The following is a 19,268-nucleotide window of genomic DNA, read 5'->3' as shown; positions in this document are numbered from 1 at the left end:
TGTAGTTTTCAGACTGCTTCGCCACTTGATGACTCTAGCTAGCTCCGTGAATTTATCACTCAGCTGCATCACAACTTTGTCGTACCTGTATTGTATGGGCTTGGGCACTGGGCAGTTATACCCACCTTCATTTCCCAGACAAGTCCTTCAGCCATGCAATAGTTACACATTGCTCAATCTTAGGTTGAACCACTGATTATTTATTTAACATCGTAAATAAATATAGATATATTCATTAGAATCATTTTACTACTAATTACTTTGATTCTGAATACCACAATAATTACGATACGGTACGTAGGTAGGAGTTGAAACGACCTATGGTAATTGGTCCAATACTCACTGCTATATGAGATGGATCACCTCATCAACAATTTTTCATACAACAACTTGAATATTTGTGTAAATTAAGCTACAATTTTCAGTCCGCCAAAATACACGATCAATAAACAACCATCCCGTTATTGCTGTTTTCACCCCGCCGACTGCTTTTGTTTTATCGTCAGATGATGAAGGCTGGCTAGCAGTAAAACAAATCCTCAGAAGTCATTATCCTGTGGCTGAGCCGATAAGTCTTCAAATTAAATAACTACGGTAAAAATCTTTGAGTATACTTCAATCTATTGTATAACAGATCATTTTGTTACAGAGTATTAATATAGTGAAATAATATATGATACTAGGCTTACCATACGTCCTCTTTTAAGAGTATTTGTCCTCTTTTTGGACTTTTTTGAAAGTGTCCTCGGAGGACGCCCTTTTGTCCTCTTTTTTGAAAATTTAGGTCAGATTTAGAGCAAATTGCGAGTGATATGCCGCAAATTAGCACAGAAGTGAAGCTCCGGCGGGTATTTCGGGGTGAAAAACGGTGATTTTAGCTCTGAGCGAAAAGATGACCTTTTTTTTAAAATTTTTTTAGTCATCCACCTGACAATGTGGACAGAAAAACGGTATTTTGAGCTCTGAGCGGAGAAGATGACCTTTTTTTTAGTCATCCGATCACAAAGTGGGAAAAATTCACCGGTTTTTGAGAATTCTACTCCGGTTTTGCAAGTTGCAAATTTCTGAAAAAGTGTCCTCTTTTTAGATTTCCAAAATATGGTAAGCCTATATGATACGTCATCAGGACTAGAAGTAGCTGCAGAATCTGCGGATACAGCAGAATAGAAGGCGTTGGCAACAACCATATTTTGCGATGACAAGGACTTCTGCAATGTAATGACTTCTCGGCATAATATAGAGGTTTCAACACGGCACAATGCTTGAGATTGTCGCAGTCACCACATTGCAAACATTCAGAGTTAAAAAAATGTACTATGCACAAATTTTGTTTGAAATCATAATAATGATATTTTGACAAGTCTATCACACACACTTACGTTTACAGACTATTTAGCAGAGGTGGTCAAAGTAGCCAAGAAAGCTACTCAAGTGGAAGTAGAAGTAGCGACGAAAAAATCTACTAAGTACGAGTAGAAGTACTTCTTCCATAAGCAGTCTAAAACAACTTGAAGTAGAAGTAGAATTGACTGACTTTAAATCTACTCAAGTAAGTAAGTATAGTTTTGAAAACAGTCCTTAATTCGTTCGCATATAGACAGTCAGAAGCTGCAAATTGACCTATGCGGAAGGTACAGAGAGTTTTATTCGTATTGATGTATCCCAGGAGCTGTCAATCTTTGACGGAATAAGCATTCTTTCGCATTATGGGATGCAAAATATAGTATTGATATGAAAATGCGATACTAACCCTTTGTTTACTAGAAGACCCCGTTTTAGAGAATATCATGGCATGTCGCCCTACCCCATTATTGTAAGGTCCCAAGTTTAGGCGAAGAGCAATATGGAGAATTTGTATCGGATACGGTTTCAACACTTTGCGCGATTAGTATACGCTAATAACAAATATTGTGGATAGTAAAATCTATATTTGGTGTAGCTTTATTTTCTTAAAATAGAGGCATTACTACACTTGCGTTTATGTTTCAACATGCATGTTCTGCAGACAAAAAAACTGAAAATAATTAGACCTCAAAGTATGCATGATACTCAGAATTGAAAGTAGAATATAAATACCACTTCTAAAAAGCGGGAGATATATTTCCTGTCTTTTTTCCATTAAGCTTCAAAGGTGATCTGCTAAAACAGATGTAACGTTAAACAAAGCCGGATTTTCCAGATTAGTAGGACATGCCATGGTCTGCTAGATTACGATATGATAGGTAATTGCTAGATTGCGAAACGGTAGTTTCCAACGTTATGGTGGACAATATTTACCGTGATGAAATATTTGATATGGGCGACAATGCGGTGTGAGCAATCCGGTACCTAAATTATATTCACTGATACTTTCGTGAAAACATATTTGTCACTCCATAACTACTGTGCGCGAAGCGCAACAAATTTCTGGACTTTGCTTGACTTTTATGAACATTAAATGTTGGTACTCCGTGAACACAGCCCAGAAATTCCTCAGGATATCTTTCGTATTGGGGGATTAAAATACTTCTACTTGACAAACTGAAAATAGCGAGAAGTAAGTAAGTAGATCACAAAATATTACGAAGTAGAAGTACAAGTAGAGAAAATCAGATCTACTTGAGTAAGTACTAGAAGTAGAGGAAAACTGCTTGAGTACTTCCACAAAGTAGAAGTACTTCGTTACTGACCACCTCTGCTATTTAGTTAGGGATGTCGATATCGTCACACAGTACCTTTACAATGCACACTTAGACACCTCTGTGGTCTTTATGGGCAGGCCTAACAACGGTCCAACCGATCAAACATATTTTGGCATAACGAAATCGTCGAGGATATTACCTGACTATGCCGTCATCACGCGACACTCCCAGGTCAAGTCCACGCGTCTGGGAACTCTTACAAATTACAAAAATGCTTATCGTGTCCAGGGACAGTCACGACTAGGAGAAATGCCATTCAATCCTTCATCCTTCTGTGATCGCAGATAAGGTCTGGGCGTTTGACAAATTCCAGAATTTCATACACATCACAGCATATAACGCTGAAAAACTTTCATACGACCAATACAACTTAGTGCTCGGAGATATTAGTGTTAGACGTGGGAATTTGGGTGTATGCTAACTCGTAGGTGGTGAAGTAAGATCGCATCTCGTTAATATCGAAGTAATGTATGTACTATTTCAAGATAAGATGCATATTCGAGTATATCAGTTGAATGACTTTACTTCGTTTCAATTAGGCCCATCCCTCCAGTGGATTAGCTTATCACGATATCGCGGCATAACGTCGTCCCTGCATTTGTGGATTGGTCCTAGGTAGATTGTTTGGCAAGGCAAATATCAGATAGCTGGCGTGTAAGGCTAACAGATAGTCATAGTCCTTGCTACAGTATCACGTAGCGAGTAGCTATCTGCATAGTTCACAGACGAATACTTTTTAGGGTCGCAGACTAAATCTAGCAAAAAAATCCATTGGTTTACCGACAGAAATGTAGGCTATGCCAAGGCAGAAATAAAGTGAGTTCAAACGGGTCCCATGGACCGATTTATATGCATCCGAACAGACGCGCGTATGGCCTATATTATCGCTGCCTAAGTACATAACCAGGATGAAAATTTTGGAAGGCCGAAAGGAAATTGCCAACAACTTGGCATTGTAGATTCATTGTGACATAGCCACAACCAGTAATGATGACGCCTTACTTACTAATGCCTGCAATTATAAAAATTTCGAAATTGTTGCGTCGTCACTCCTCAATTGTTGCAATAGCTCGCGGACTCATTGGGGCTCGCGTATTGAAGGCCCGGTAGTCTAGAGTGCTTTCTAACATTTCAGGTAGGCCTATACGCCACAGAGAGTTAGCAATGTGTCATCGCATGACATTATGGGTCCATGTTCACAACGAGGTCTATAAAAAAAGTTCGCGTTAGAATTCTTGATAGGTTTGGTGGGCCACCGGAGAATTATCACACGTGAACTGGTCAGCGGAGAGATAAAGGTTTGGAACTACGGACATAAGGCATTTCTTTAGGCAGATAAGGCGTACACCGGCAATATTCTTGAATCCTTCACTTTCTCATCGATGAGATCTTGTATAAGAAAGATTCTGCGTGTTTGACGTGTCCTCCCCAACATCTGCTGCGACTGCGACATTGAAAATATATGATATTAGTCGTTTTAAGCAAATTCGTCTAAGATTCAGAAACTCGGCGAATCAACCAGACAAAATAAAGCACCCCGTAACAAACCGTATGCAGAATTACCAAAACGAATTCCCGTGCTGCATTGACGTCCGACACAGCAGGAATAATTTCATTAACAGGAGACGTCCCGAGGAAGCCCTAAATTTATCGTAACATGGTCGCACAGTCGATACCAAGGACACAGCTAGCTCAGCCGTAAGACAAATCATGTTGATGTTTTAAGCAAATCGATAGTAATTCCGTTCCATTCACTTTCAAGTGCGTGTTTCCAATAACCCCGAGTAAATTTAATCGCGTAAGGTGATTGCATATCGACCTTATATAGGCCCACAATCACTCAAGGTAAGAGAGCGATTAGTAAAGATTTTACGGGATTCATGGCGGCTACTTTGTGGTGGAATCGTTGAGACGTAGGCCACTTATTATGCTGAGGTCGTTGGCGAGTGGAAACTCGAGTTCCGCTATGACTTTTACTCTTGCCTATGTTATCCACTGGTTTTTGTTATGGCCAATTCATGGTCAACTTCTGTCGTATTTTAATAGGGCACGCCTATAATGAAGAGATTAGCCGTAGTAGTCTATTTATACGAACTATCACCTAGGTGATGGAATTGCGTTGGATGCACGCTTGATAACAGGATTATGTTTGATTCGATATCTGTGTGAGGTAGGATTTTGACTGCTTTACGAAGTTTGGATCTGGGGCATTTGGCACTTGCTAGTTAATTGAAAGAGCAAAAATCATACAAGGTGTCGGATGCTATAAATATCATCATCAGCAACAGACCCATACAATCACGGTATCGTCACATCAATCAAGAGCAGGTAGGCTACTTCATAGGCGGCGCGAAAGGGGACTTCGTCATTACGATCTTTGACTTTGGCATTTGACGTCATACATGACGTCACGTAATTTTTAGAAAAGATTGCGCCACATCATCCATTTTTTATCCTGACCTCGCCCATGGGTAGTCCTCATTTCATAGTCATCAATACATTTCAATCGGTTCGTAGGGAAGACATACGAGCCCTTGAATAACGATGCCAGTACAGATTTTTTTGTCATAATGATGCACTGAGAAGGTGATCTCATTCTCGGTAGTAGAAATACATATTTTAGGATAAAGCAAATCTCTTGACAGGGTATTGGCAACAAATTTCTAGTTACCTGACTCTATATAGCATAAATAAACATCCCGAAAAAATCTTAGTTTTGTTCTTCCCAAACCCGGGACTTTGAATGATCAGGAAATCGTTCAAGTAAAACTTTACTCAATTAGCCATTTGATGCAAGAGCACAAACATATATATTTCCACTGACAAAACTGCCGGTCTGAGAGCGTTCTTATATGACTGTGAGTGCTGTGCAGTCCCTCGCCATAATTGCATCGAAAATATGCTTACTAAAATGTTCAATATCGTGTAAACAGTTGGGCGATGATCACCGGGTATAGATACTAAATTCTGCTGCTTTCTTAGCAATCAAGTTCTACGAGAAGGATATGTGCATTTGGAAAACTAGATTTCATTAGAGAGGAGAGTCTTGACACATGTAAGCATGTGCTGGACACGAATGCTCAAATATTATCAATAAAATTACCTCAGTCAATTGCAATTATTGCCCCACATGCATGTAATTGGAATATATTTATTTTCACGGGGGGAAGACGACACTGGATTTGGCTTATCGGCTCGAAAAATTTCTCGCCGCACCTAAACACGGTGTCCTTCTAAATCTACTTAGAATGCACTAAATTGTTCCAATGATACATAGTCAATAATTATGGGCGAACTTTATCTTCTTTCTTTTACCATTATAGTGTCAGGATAGATCATTGATCATCGCCATATAGCTCTGTACATTACGTAGGTAATCATCGTTGAATACTTCAACGGTATGAGATGACAGGTTGCGTGTTGGTTGAGTCACCATGCTTTCTCTTGTCTGTCAAGGCAAGATTTTTGTCCAGTTTTCAACCGAGTAAAAACCGTTTTATCATTGAAGGTTGGGCCGGTAATTTGCGTCATTATCTGAAATCTGGTGTCCGCACGGGACGATTGAGCCGCTGAATGTAATTAGCGAAAATCTATAATGACTGAAGTGCATTATCGATTATATCATACCTTCCCAATATCCACCACAATCCTTCGAGGATTATCTTTCATATTCTAATCATAAATGTCGCTCTCAAGAGAGCCCCCGCCTTGCAATTGGCGTTTATTTCATCAGTGGTAAAATCGAATGTTTGTTTAAACCATTTTGGAAATATATTTTGCCACGACTCATTTCTTCTCAATCAATCCCTTTTCCCAAGAATATCGCGCTACTGTCAAGACGCAAATCCTGTTTTATACAGGTACAACCCCCCCTAATGTTATGTGACAGATATATTCAGAGTTGCGAGAGATGTGCACAATTTTATGGTTCGAGAATTTCGCCATCAATAATTCAGTCCTCAGTATATGCTTAAGGAATTATTCTCGCGAGAGATCAGCACGTTAGGTATAGGACGGTACGGATATACCCTTTGTGTATCCCTAAAAAACTTGGCGCATTCATATCCGAAAGCTGACGCCATTATGGTTCAAAGGGGTTTTCACTTTAAGGTTCTGAGGATCTAACTATAGACAGGGCCAGTCGTGTAACATACTGTATAACTAAAATATGATTATTTATTGTTACTTTCACCTGAGGGAAGATTCAGGGAATCCAGCTCTTCGTGTAAAAGCCACGAATGTCATAATCAAGTGTTCTGAATTTAAGAAGAGGAGGATTCGTTGACTGTGTATATTGAGCTGAGCTCAGATTGTTCACTTAGTCGTGGCCATACAAGTTGAAATTGGGGACAGGAAGATGAAATTTAGAAAGGAGAGTGTTTTTCCCTAAAAATTTGCTTGGAGGCGAAACTGTCTTTTGCACACTTCTGTGATAATATAAATATATACTATTATTACATTACGTGGTGCCATAATCAAGATGTAGAAATCGTTATGTTCGCTCAGTTATCAAAAGTTTAAGCGAATATTTTCTGTTGATTGATACTTTAATGATACCAATAAACATCTTACCGTACAAACTTCAGTTTAGTTTTGACAGGAGGGATTCAGTATACACATAAATTTAGACAAAAAAACGTAGTATTTTTTAATTGTTTTTAAATCCCCCTTATACATTTAAACCGTTTTAAGCGCGGAGAAACTTGGATATATGCGTGTGAAATCATCAGCTGGTATCACAAGAATTTTATTCCATTCTCTGGCTAGCATAGGACATGCAGCTACAATTTCATATCCTGGCTTGATCCCTGTCAATGATCAGTGAACACCCTGCCTTCGCCAGCTTTAAATTGCCGCTATTTCGCAAGTATCAGTCTGATGGGACAAGTAATTAGTAAGGATTTTTTTACTATACTTCGCGGCATCAAGCGTTTGCGTGCTCTCAATCAAAGACTCCCAGGGCGAGTCGACAGAACATATAGTGATAGCGTAAATGCGTTGGGTCACTGAGGACCAGTACTTGTGGAATTCAGTAAAAAAATTTGTAGCCTGTAACCTGTCGATACTCCCTTATTCTCTCTCAGGTCAGTTGAGTACACATCGCTCGCGTCCCACTGTAGTTTTGACAGATCAGGTGATGTATAAGTCGTTAAAACTAGCTATATAATGTGTAGAGGCGAGGAAAATCCAAACCCGACCCGTATTAGTAATTTATAACAAGAGTTCAAGCAGGCGCGAATAATCTAATTCTTTAGTTTTCTTTTTTGATAAATAATGCAGTATGAACCTAAGCAATTCTATATCGAGAATGCGATTGATTGTCAAGTTTTTATCAATCGCACCTCGGGTTAGCCCGGTATCGTATGTGTGAATCCTTTCATCGATGACGGAGGAAGGAGCGTGAGGATCGGGTATACTTGAAAGTACCGGCAGTTACGATATGAAACCATTGCGGTGTGTGACATAAATCACGCCATGCTGTCACGGACTTACTTAATCTTTGCGATATGTGTACTGGCCGTTGGTTATCATTGGGACTGGTGTAGGAATGGCATATCTAAGCTCATTGATATCCTTCGAAACTGCTGCGCGAAGTCAGCATAAAGAGTATATTGAATCACTGTGATGGTTGAAAATTAGGTTTAGGCTATATGCCGCGGGACAATCAAATAATTCAGTTATTCTGTAGTCTCTATATTGGCGGAGAGTTATTTAACGACAGACGACCAAAGCAGACGTGTGAATACATAAAAATCATCGGGATTGTGAATCTCGATAAATGCTGATGATGAAGAGATACTGCTGCCGCGTCCACCATTTTGATTTCAAACGCATGCGGACTTATATAAACATGATTAACTGGTACTTCAATATGCATATATATTTGAACTAGCCACAGTGGTCGGAAGCTGACTGTGCATCTTTCAGAAAGTCTAATAGCTGCATCCTAGCCCTAAATATTTAAAATGTCTTGGCACTTCATCGAGAGATGGTTACAAAAAGTAAACCAACATTCCACCTTGATCGGAAAATTTTGGATCACGTTCCTCATCGTGTTCAGGATTGTAGTTGTTTCCAGCGTGGGAGATCGAGTATATTCAGACGAGCAAAGTGAATTTAAATGTAACACCCTGCAGGTAAGAGCAGATGCGGTTTCTCAAATTCATTATAGAGTAAAACTACCCAGTTTTTATATTCTGCTTGAGATCACATACTTAATTCAGCTGTACAAAGATATGGAATGGGTAATAGAGTTCGTAGCATCTAATGAGTTGGGTTTCCCCCAGCACATAACTCATTGGCTGGCTCTATTCGACAAGAGGAAAATAAATTCAATAATCGTATGGGCTTTATAGACCGGGTTGCCATTGACATGGATGAAATATTATGCATAGCGAAAGAAAACGCGAAATTAGTGAACTTTTGACCAAAAGAGGGTCATCACTTTCGCCCGTTCCTATTTTGAGAAAAATAATAAAAACATTGATATTACACAGCACATGCTGCCAAACTTAAAACCTCTCTCATTGGAATTAATGACTTCTGTGGTATGGTCTCGCGTCGAAGATTCGTTCAATTTATGAATATTCCAGAAAATCATACACCTCAATCGCGAAGCTTGATTTCTGCACGCGGTGTGCGCTTTTGAGGTGCTTTTGATTCGGATCAAAAAATCGCATTCACACACTCACATACACAAAGACACACGCATAATCAATACGTACTTGATAATCCCGCTAATCATTGTAAGCGTGTTTTATTTCCTTAGGTGGGGTGCGCAAACATCTGCTTCAACACGTTCTCGCCAATATCGCACATACGATTTTGGAGCTTCCAGATAATCATGGTTTGCATTCCGTCGATCATATTTATGGTGTACTCGGCCCACAACACAAAAAAGAAGAACGGAAAGGAAAAGCAGACAAGCCACAATTCCCCCATGACACCAGTAAGTATAGCCTAAATAGTTTTCTGGTACCGGGGTCAATAGTAGTGAATACCATCAATGATTGAGTAGAAGCAGTTAACCAACCCTATTAATGTCGCGTTCTATCTATAGAAGCTTAGAATCTAAGAGCTGCAGCACTGCGATGCAGTTACGAGGTAGAGGTAAGATTATCGTATTTTCTGAATCACTAAATACGAAAAGTCTTGCGACATGAAAGATACCAGAAACCAGCATGTCATTGGGTTACACGCATGGGCAGAATCGAATCATCACCGATTCGCATCAGAATCCATAATGTCCAAATCCGAATCGAACGTGTAGAACTGTAGATATTCACTACAGAAAATACTTTCAAAGAGTAACAGCAACAGGTATAAACTATTCGAATAGGGATTCTAAATTATTGGCGACAGGCCTGTAGAGTGCAGAGTAAACTTGACTTCATAGTTCATGCACCAAGCTTGAGATACGTCCTGCTCGGCCCGACCGTTGTTGTTTGTAGTATTCATGGTGTTTCTCGACTACCATGGTAATTTACACCAGGCCTTTATTTCGATTCCGTATCTGCTGACTTGTAGCACGGCCCTCTTCTTGGCTTCATGACACCGCTTCCGCAGATAGGATGGCGAGGAGGGGCCTAGGCCTAGATAAACCGAAAATGTTATAAAATAAAGCGGGTATCTCCCCGCCAGGTTTTTAAAAAAGTATTTTCGCGTGGTTTTCGAATGTGGAATAATTTTATTTGATCATTTTCATCAATTCAAAACGCCGCGAGAATTCCGATGCAATGAAAAGAAAGGGAGGCGACGTAACAGTTTGGTGAAGTCAATCAATCATACTCCCACCTTGGCCTAGAAATACAGTCACAAAATACAGTTATAGAATGCAAGAACGTGTCTAAATAAGGCATTTACATTGTACAATTGCACAATGTCCTGTCCATTTGCAATTCAGATTGAGACATAGCCTTTATAGATATCTTTAAAAATGGGCGAGCCACGAGGAGGCATTATTCAACGCAGTGTGCGTACAATGCTCATTGCTCATAACTGCACAGCACGCAAGCACGCACGCAAAAGGCAAGTAGCTTTAGCTTAGTAGCTTTAGTGGTATACAACCATTCTTTATCAGTCAAAAGCAAAATTAGTTTACCTGACAGCTGACAGTGATAATTATCTACGGAAACATTGATTAGCACCGGAGCGATACATTAGTGCACACCAACTTTATAGGCCTAATTGAATTTCGTCATTTGGTATCTTTGCAGAGAGTCACGTGACATACACACAGGACTGACCTGAATATATACAATCGTTAATTAGGAGTGGCTCCTTGAGAGCAAGACGAGTCATTATAGAATCACAACATGATGAAGATGGTCATTCACAAGATGTCCCACTCTATCTATGTCAGTGGTCCTCAACCTTTTTGCCTTCGCGGACCGCTTTTGCTCGGTCACGGACTTCCGCGGACCCCCCTTTGTTTCAGTTTAAATTTAGCTCGATCATCGTGCCATCGTCATCTGTCTTGTGCAAAGAATATCAGTAGGCAAGTGATAAACAGCGACAAAACGACTTTTATTGAAAATAACATCATATCATTTATGTCAGAATTGAGTTGACTTTTATTATTTCAAAGTGAATTTTGCAACTGCATTTCTTTAAATTCGTGGTCGTGTCTTGAAAATCCGCGCCTTCGGTTTGATATGAACGAGTGCCGAAAATCCATTTCCATAAAGATAGGTGGTGGTGGATGTAATAATAACGCGTAAATATTCCGACGGCACATTTGGGTATGATCGCAACAAATATGGCACCAAAATTGACTACCATTTTTTTTAATGAACATATAACGTCAAGCCTGATCATTTCTATCTAGCAGCTCATCTTGCAGCTATTATCGAAAAATGGTTATGTATATCACAGGAGAAAATGGATTTTTGTAAACATTTCGAAGTCACCGTGATTGACCTTACTAATCCAACTTTTTATTTATTTCCACAATCCCCAACAAAATATCTCTAAACAGAAAAATTTAAGTATCAGTAGACTATTGGTAATTTAGCGATTAAAATGAGTCTCCACAGTAGGTCGTTTCATCTCAGACGGCCATTCTGTTGATGTGAGTTCTGGAGTTTTACTAGAAATGAAGCGAAACTGCCTCGTGATTCTCCTAATTTAAAAAAATACAAATTAGGTTATGAACTATTTTGTAAATTTAGAGGCTTCGCGGACCCCCTGAAAATGCTTCGCGGACCCCAGGTTAAGAACCACTAAACGTCAAGCAAAGTGATGATACAACACAACTGGATGGATGGGAAATAGTACTTTTGTGTATTTGAACTCTGGTATAGTTATATAACATATAGGCCAAGGTATGGCGACAACACTGATCCTGTAATCCGAATCGCAAATCTCTTAATTGACACTTCCCAAAACCCGTACTCAATCATGAACGCATAATGTAGTAAAGGCATCGCGGTTTTGCCTATCTTCTTGTAATCCCATCGCCTTTCACCTCAATACCTACAGGGAGTGACAGTATGTGTTATGTAGCCTAATACCACGCGTCATCCATGATATTGTGTGGTATGCTAGATAGCCACTGAATATCTACCTCTGGTGAAGAAAGCCGTTTAATATTTGATGATTCTTGTACATCGTTTAATTCACGTTGCTATCGTGCTGAAATATTGATATATGGTCAAATATCATTCGGCTCGCCCGATTAAATTCATTTTTCTATAGACCGTAAAGAACAGCTAAACCGGTATAATTTATAAATGGAATCTGACCCACATATAACACGCAACTGTATCATCATAATTCATAACTGTTAGACATAGCCAGGATGAAAATTGGAGAAGACGAGATGATCGCAATAATGACGTGACGTGACGAATATCTATTCTGACGCATGTCAAAAAAGAATGACGTAATAATCTCCAAGTCAAAAATTTGGAGAGGACATTCGCTGTTTTCGCCACCTGGCTACTGTCGAGTATATGCGGGTTGCCGTATTAATCTAGCCATATTTGACGAAGCTTAGCCCTGAAAATACGTATGCTACCGACAAATTGTGACCATATAATATACACTATACACACACAGATTACGCACCGGGCGGCGATTAATAGTAATGAAGTAACTAATAACGCTAGGTACATCGGGGATTCATAAATAGCGCATCAGTTTCGATAAATTGACCTGTGTTTCTTTCTTTCTTTACTCAACTTGGATTAGTAGAATCGCACGCGTCTTAATTTGACCGAAAACACCCTATGTCGTAAGCTATTTTAATCACCCACACCAAAGTTCATATAATTCGTCAGCGAATGCATATGGTAAACCCCATAATTCACGGAACCTAGGATGAAACAATCGATAACGGCATTATCCAGGTCGATCGCCCGCGAGCCTGAATTTATTTCGCTAAAAGTACACTGCTAGAAGAATTTGTAGATTTCCCCCGCTCTAAGCAGTATCGTCAATTCACAAAAGCCTATAGCTTTATAATAGATCACGGTCCGGATATCGCGTTTTCCTACGAAAACCGGTAAATTGTTGTTATATTGTCACAATGGAATATTACAAATACAAATCAACACAGAGATCTCTCAGTCAATAGTATCTTCGACACGTTTATTTTACGCTGATCGCGATTTTAATATTCTGGAATACAGGACAGCAAACCATGTTAACGTTAAAATCATTTCATTAAGTGCGTCATAGATATTTCTCGCATTCTTCGTTAGCCATTGCGTCACAATATTATCGATTCGCAGTATATCGATTTCAATTTAAATTTGACTGCAAGCGATACGCCGATAAGCTCGATTCTCCGGATTGCGTGTGGGCTTCACACTGAAAACCAGCAGTCATATCCAAAATAAGGCTTCTAATCATTCGTATTCCATTGCTACTCTCGCGTATAGGCTACACGCCATAACATCGATGATATTGGAGAGTTCCTAATTCAGAATCTGGTGTTGTCTATTACAAGCATGCTCAATGCAACAGTGATGTTGTGGTTAATTGGTGATATTTACTACATTTTCCAAATGCGCAGCGAGAAACTTTTAGATAAGTGAAAATGCATCGAAAAACAACAAGACTCGAGCTTAACTTCTACCCAATCCCTCGCACATCGTCGTGTGGCATCTGATTCCTGTCGAGATGCTGTGTCTGCAGCCCCTAAAATATAATCGAATTGACGATGATAATTTTTCCACCGTGAGTTGAATTCCATGGACAGCAACTCAAATAAAACAATTTAGTCGTGATCGTTGCGACACATCGGTCGATTGGTTTAGCGTATATGCCTTTGAGAGCGAGAGAATCGGACGTGTCGCTGGTAGATGAATTATGCATAACAGGTTTAAAGCAGAGAGCTGATTTATCGACGGTATGAGACCTAAACCGCCCTCTAAGTTCCCAAAGCGATCCCGACAGTGGAAGTGTGATATAAACGTGGTGTCTGTCGGAAAAATATTATGGGCATTAATCAAATGTCACGGGTGTGTATATCTCGCGTCTCGCGAGGGACCAAATTTCTGAATAATAAATAGGACAGTTTCATCACGCATTATGCGAAAGAATCGAATTCGGTCTTCGACTCATAGAGGAGTAGTTCTGTAGGCGAGCCGGGCGCGGTGTGGTAAAATATTCAGTTGAAGCCCAGGAATTATCTATAGCTTTTTAATTGATGATTCAAGGATGTATAGTTGCCCGCCTTCAAGATATACTTCAAACGTATTGTACTATGCTTTTGAATATCTGGTCACTTGAAATTCGATTTAACCTAGCGACACATGACGCTTCGTGTTCCTTGCTTATCGTTCGATTTTACGTTTTCATTTAATATAGGGGAGATGTGGTACCGATGGATCACTGGGACCGAAAATACTTTGAAAATTCTCTCTGATTATTCCATGATTACACTCCGTGGACTTTTCTACAATTGCATGCTGACAAAATCTTTCCTCACATACAAAGAAATTGGACGTGCGCGAGCTATGGGGTCTCTCACAGATGTTTTTTGTTTTGGGGGGTGTAAACTAAATTTAGATCGACATATACATTTTTCTTTGTAACCTTCAACACGAACAAACCAGCAATCATTTTTATTGTGAAGTGTAGGGCTTGTATCAGGCTATATAATGGCACCTATTATTTTTTTTCAGTACTTTCCTTGAGTGGAATTTTTTTCGATTTATGTATTAAACTCGTAGGGTGGGGACCCATGATGCAATAGCCAAATCAAGTAAAATAATCAAGCATACTAATCATGAAACAAATGAAACATGCCTACGTACAGAAAATATTTATGTAATAATTGCATATGGTGTTTTATCGCTATAACGAGGTATTTGGAAGTCACACTGTCGATTTTCGGGCATTATGTATGTACCCTCAAATTTATAAGTCCGAGCCTAAATCGAAACGTGATTTTATGACAACATCTGAGTTAATGTTTATTATATTTTTCGACGGTTGCGATCAAACATTCTTCTTTGGCTTGCTGTAGCTTAGATTATAATACTGATCAAGAAAAGTTGTCACATCTAAGTTTTTTAGGGTATATGTGTCATAGGTCCCCGGGTCGTGTGCCATTGGACCCACCGGGTGGGGACCGATGACACCTTCGAGCAACAAATTTTGAACGTCCATAAGTATTTTTTGAAAATACGGATATTCATGTATATGTGCGCGATAGCTAGAGCTTGTATCAAAGTGCTGAGCCAGCAAAAGATCTGCTGTTTTCGGCTGAACATTTTGGGGCCAGCGATCATTTTCCAATTTTTGATCCATCGGTACCACATCTCCCCTACCTCATTTGTACTGCTGTACAGCTCATCAGTGTTGGGATGACTCGAGTCATGACAACTAACAAAATGCTATGCCGTATTCATGTCTCGTACTTGGAAAAGGCAACTTGACTTGACTCGAGTCATCTCCAAAAATATAGTGACTTGACTTGACGCGAGTCACATTCGAAAATCGATTGTCCTGAATTGACTCGAGTCAAAATGTGTAATGACCCGAGATGACTTGTGACTCGGAGCTAGTGACTTGTTTCCAACACTGCTATACAATACATGCTCCTTATGTTACGTTTTTTTTTCAATTATTGTTCGTAAACTACGGTGAGTGTTTGTTTGATTGATTGATTGACTAATTGTTAAAAGTCGTTTCGACTTCTTCTCATTGTTGAGGCTATAAATGTATCAGCCCTGATCATGAACTTACTAACTTCTGTATTCCGTAAATCCAGTCACAGCTCGACGAAATTCGCGTATTCGCACCATAAGCCTTCGAATAGTTATGTAGGCCTATAGGTTATACAGTTTTTACGAGCCTCCTTGTGTGTTCCAGGAAAAAGGTAGGAAGCCAGATTTCTCTAACCTCAAGAATTGCCCAAGTGATGAGGATAACTGCAAAAAGAAGAACAAAAGGAAAAAGTATGCATGGAATAATGGATTTTGCGGTTTATCATGATTTCATGATTATTCTAGCACGATTTTATCTCATATGAAGATTTTGAAAGTTGGCTTCCCGCAGTATAGTGACATGATTTCCCGAGTTCCGCATCGCCCTAGTTTTCGCGTAGTCTCGCCCAACAATCTTCTTGTGTTGTTATATAAAAAAATAGAAAATAACTTTGGATAAGCCGATTGTGTTGCGACACTGTGACGTATACTGATGCTGGTTATGTCTCGAACTCACGTTCAAAATAGAGTTCAACTCCAAGCACATTGACGTTGACATTGACGCACATTTAATCGTTTCAGATCTCAATTCGGAAATGCAATTCTACCGCCAAGCCCACACAAGAAGAAGAAGCACTCGGGAGACGACGGAAAAGGGAACTTCACAGAGCACTACGCACTATACTCAGTATCAGTTTTGCTTAGAACTTTAATTGAAATCGTTTTCATTTTGCTGCAGGTAATATTGATAACATTTCCAAACGTCCGATTACCCTCACTGTTATTTTAACTTCAGTACTATCTGTTCGGCACGCGCATCCCGAGTTTATACAGGTGCGAGGGTTTTCCGTGTCCGAACAAGATCGATTGCTTCGTGTCGAGGCCTATGGAAAAGACGATATTTCTTTGGTTCATGATGGTCATCGCCGTAATTAGCCTTACTCTCAATGTGGCTGAAATCGTTCATCTCTTTTTCAAGGCAAGTATATTATGGCGCCCATGACCACATGTTATCATCTTTACTCGGAATGTGATGGGCTGAAATCTGTCGATTTCCGGCCCGGTTTGGGTTCACCGTATACCCTACCCAATTCCACCTCTGCTGTGTTTACTATAGCATTTGTTGAACCAAACAGAGGTGGTCAAAGCAATCAGCGTTGCTAATCAAATAAAACTATACAATGTTCTCGTCAATTTTCTGCTAGCGTCAGGAGAAATATTCGGGTATATTTCAATATGCTTATTATTCGATTGTATACTGAAGTTCTGTACCTCCGAGAGTCTCTTCACCATGGATACTAAAACAAAAACCCCGATATTACAGTGGCTCAGAAAGGGCAAGTCCAGGCCCCGAAAACTGAAGTCGTGGGAGAACGAATTCGTCATCCACGACGCCGAGTACGCCGACGGCGGCATCGTGCCCGCGCGCAACCCGCCACCCGACTACGGCCGCATCAGCAACGGCGAGTTCGCCCCCTTGCCGAGACCCGACAATTTAAAGGAGCCGCCGATGGCCGTCAGCGTAAGCCTCGACGACCCGGTGCTGGCAAATCACATACAGCCCTCTTCGAGGCTGATAGACGTGAACGCGCCGTCTGCAGACGGGGAGTTTTACATACCGAATACGCAGCCAGAGCAGTCGTACGCGAATCTCAAACGGCCCGTTCAGAGAAATGGAAAGGGCGGGAAAAACGGGACCGGGTATCACGATTACGTTTGAGAAGATAGCATCGATGTTTTCATCCATCGCACTAGGCTGCGGCCGACATCGCGTCTTGCAGGGTGGACAGACAACGTCACAACGCGCTGGTCGTCGAAAAATTTGCCCGACTTCCAAACTTCCACGTTCCATACTATAGTTTACGCAGTTACGGTAATATAATGCGTAGGGCTGGCTGAGTAAAATCGAGTACCCAAGCGTTTCGATTCTGAATCGAGATTTAGGATCCGAGTCGAGTAGAATATCACTGATAGTGACGTCACATTAGTATGAATGATGTGGAAATATGTACCAAACTGTACCTTTTAGGCGACTACCAAGAATATAGCGCCAGTTCTACATCACATTACAGATTATGTGGTAGCCTATATCTTCTATCGTACCGATATCATTGCACTTTTTGACAATGCGGTGGGTTGATCACGACTTCGCAGATATCTCATTTCCACTAACATGCGTATAGCTCTGTACTTCATGTTTCGTATGCTGGGATACGACCAATCGAGGTTTGCAGCCTTACACAGTGGAAAATAGTATGGAAACTATAATGCTCGTTTCTCGCTGATAAATTATGTCTTCGTATAATTTCGGTACTCAAAAAATCATCTCTCACTACTCGACTCGATTACAGCAGGGATTCTTGAACTTGCGGACTCATTCGAATTGTTCGGGTGGTTGCGTGCTGAAGGCCTATCCACAAAATTTCGTAAGCTGATAACTAAAGGTACGTCATCATTGTAGCGAAATCGATACTTAGGCTATTTAATGCCTGAAAAGCTACCCATATGACTGAAAAAAGAGAAAAAGGTCATCACTTTAGCCAATTCTTTATTTAGGCTCTTTGATGCCCGAAAAGACCCAAGGACTAAAAAACGTCGTCATTTTCACGGTCTAATTACCATAGGAGAATGTAGTTTTGTAGTTTGTTGATGCTGAATTTCGACATTACCCCTTCACGAACCCCCTAAAGCTAGTCCACGGACTTATAACGACTTCGTGGGCTCAGTTTATTAACCCCTGTTCTACAGCGTGGGATATACAACCACAATCAGTTTAGATTGGCGCACCGTGAGAATGACGACATATTGATGTGGCATGATTCGCTAACAAAGGCGAACGAATTTATATCCGCAAAGACTTCCTCTCCAGTCAACACCGAACTGACTGACATCTCGTGATGCATATTCCGACATCATTTTTTTTCAATCTTCATTCGAATATATATAATATACAAATGCATATATAGATAATAAATCACTTCAAGAAGAATTTGACGTTGTGAAATTGCTATTTGAGTGTTTGCTATTGCAAAATACCGGTGTAACTCAGTCCGCATATAAGGCTATATACTTATGAAGGTGAACACATGGTTGCGTGGACTAGAGCAGTGATTCTTGGACTTTTTTCGATACAGCCCCTTGATGAAAGTGAAACATTTCACACCCCCTTAGCGTCATATTAAAAGTATATTAAAAAGAACAACAAGAATGTTTGCAACGCAACCCATTGTTTGGTGGCATGGAAGATGTTATGGCTGTTTTGACACTTCTCAAATATGGAATTCGGACTATATACACAGAGCAATAATTATAAGTTACAGGTAAGTCGCGAGAAGCGCGAAATAAATTCCAGTTGAATAATGTGTTAAACATAACCATGTGCAATGGTAGCACGTAGCACATATGTATATTTGAGCGATTTCGGTGCTTA

General features: G+C 40.1%; 1 protein-coding gene across 1 annotated transcript; it reads left to right on the top strand.

Moving 5' to 3' along the window:
- The first annotated feature begins 4,156 nt into the window (after nt 1-4,156).
- LOC145450507 (gap junction delta-2 protein-like) lies at nt 4,157-18,241 on the top strand. The gene is made up of 6 exons (XM_080329025.1): nt 4,157-8,818; nt 9,451-9,630; nt 16,005-16,090; nt 16,421-16,577; nt 16,635-16,817; nt 17,163-18,241. Exons 1-6 carry the CDS (start codon nt 8,648-8,650, stop codon nt 17,556-17,558), a joined length of 1,173 nt encoding a protein of 390 aa, XP_080185151.1. The 5' UTR covers nt 4,157-8,647; the 3' UTR covers nt 17,559-18,241.
- The last annotated feature ends 1,027 nt before the right edge of the window (nt 18,242-19,268 follow it).

Source organism: Botryllus schlosseri, chromosome 11 (assembly GCF_051294905.1).
Source record: "Botryllus schlosseri isolate E-star chromosome 11, Bs_hap1, whole genome shotgun sequence".
In the NCBI taxonomy this organism is placed as follows: domain Eukaryota; kingdom Metazoa; phylum Chordata; class Ascidiacea; order Stolidobranchia; family Styelidae; genus Botryllus; species Botryllus schlosseri.
This window is presented reverse-complemented; position numbering and strand designations above follow the sequence as displayed.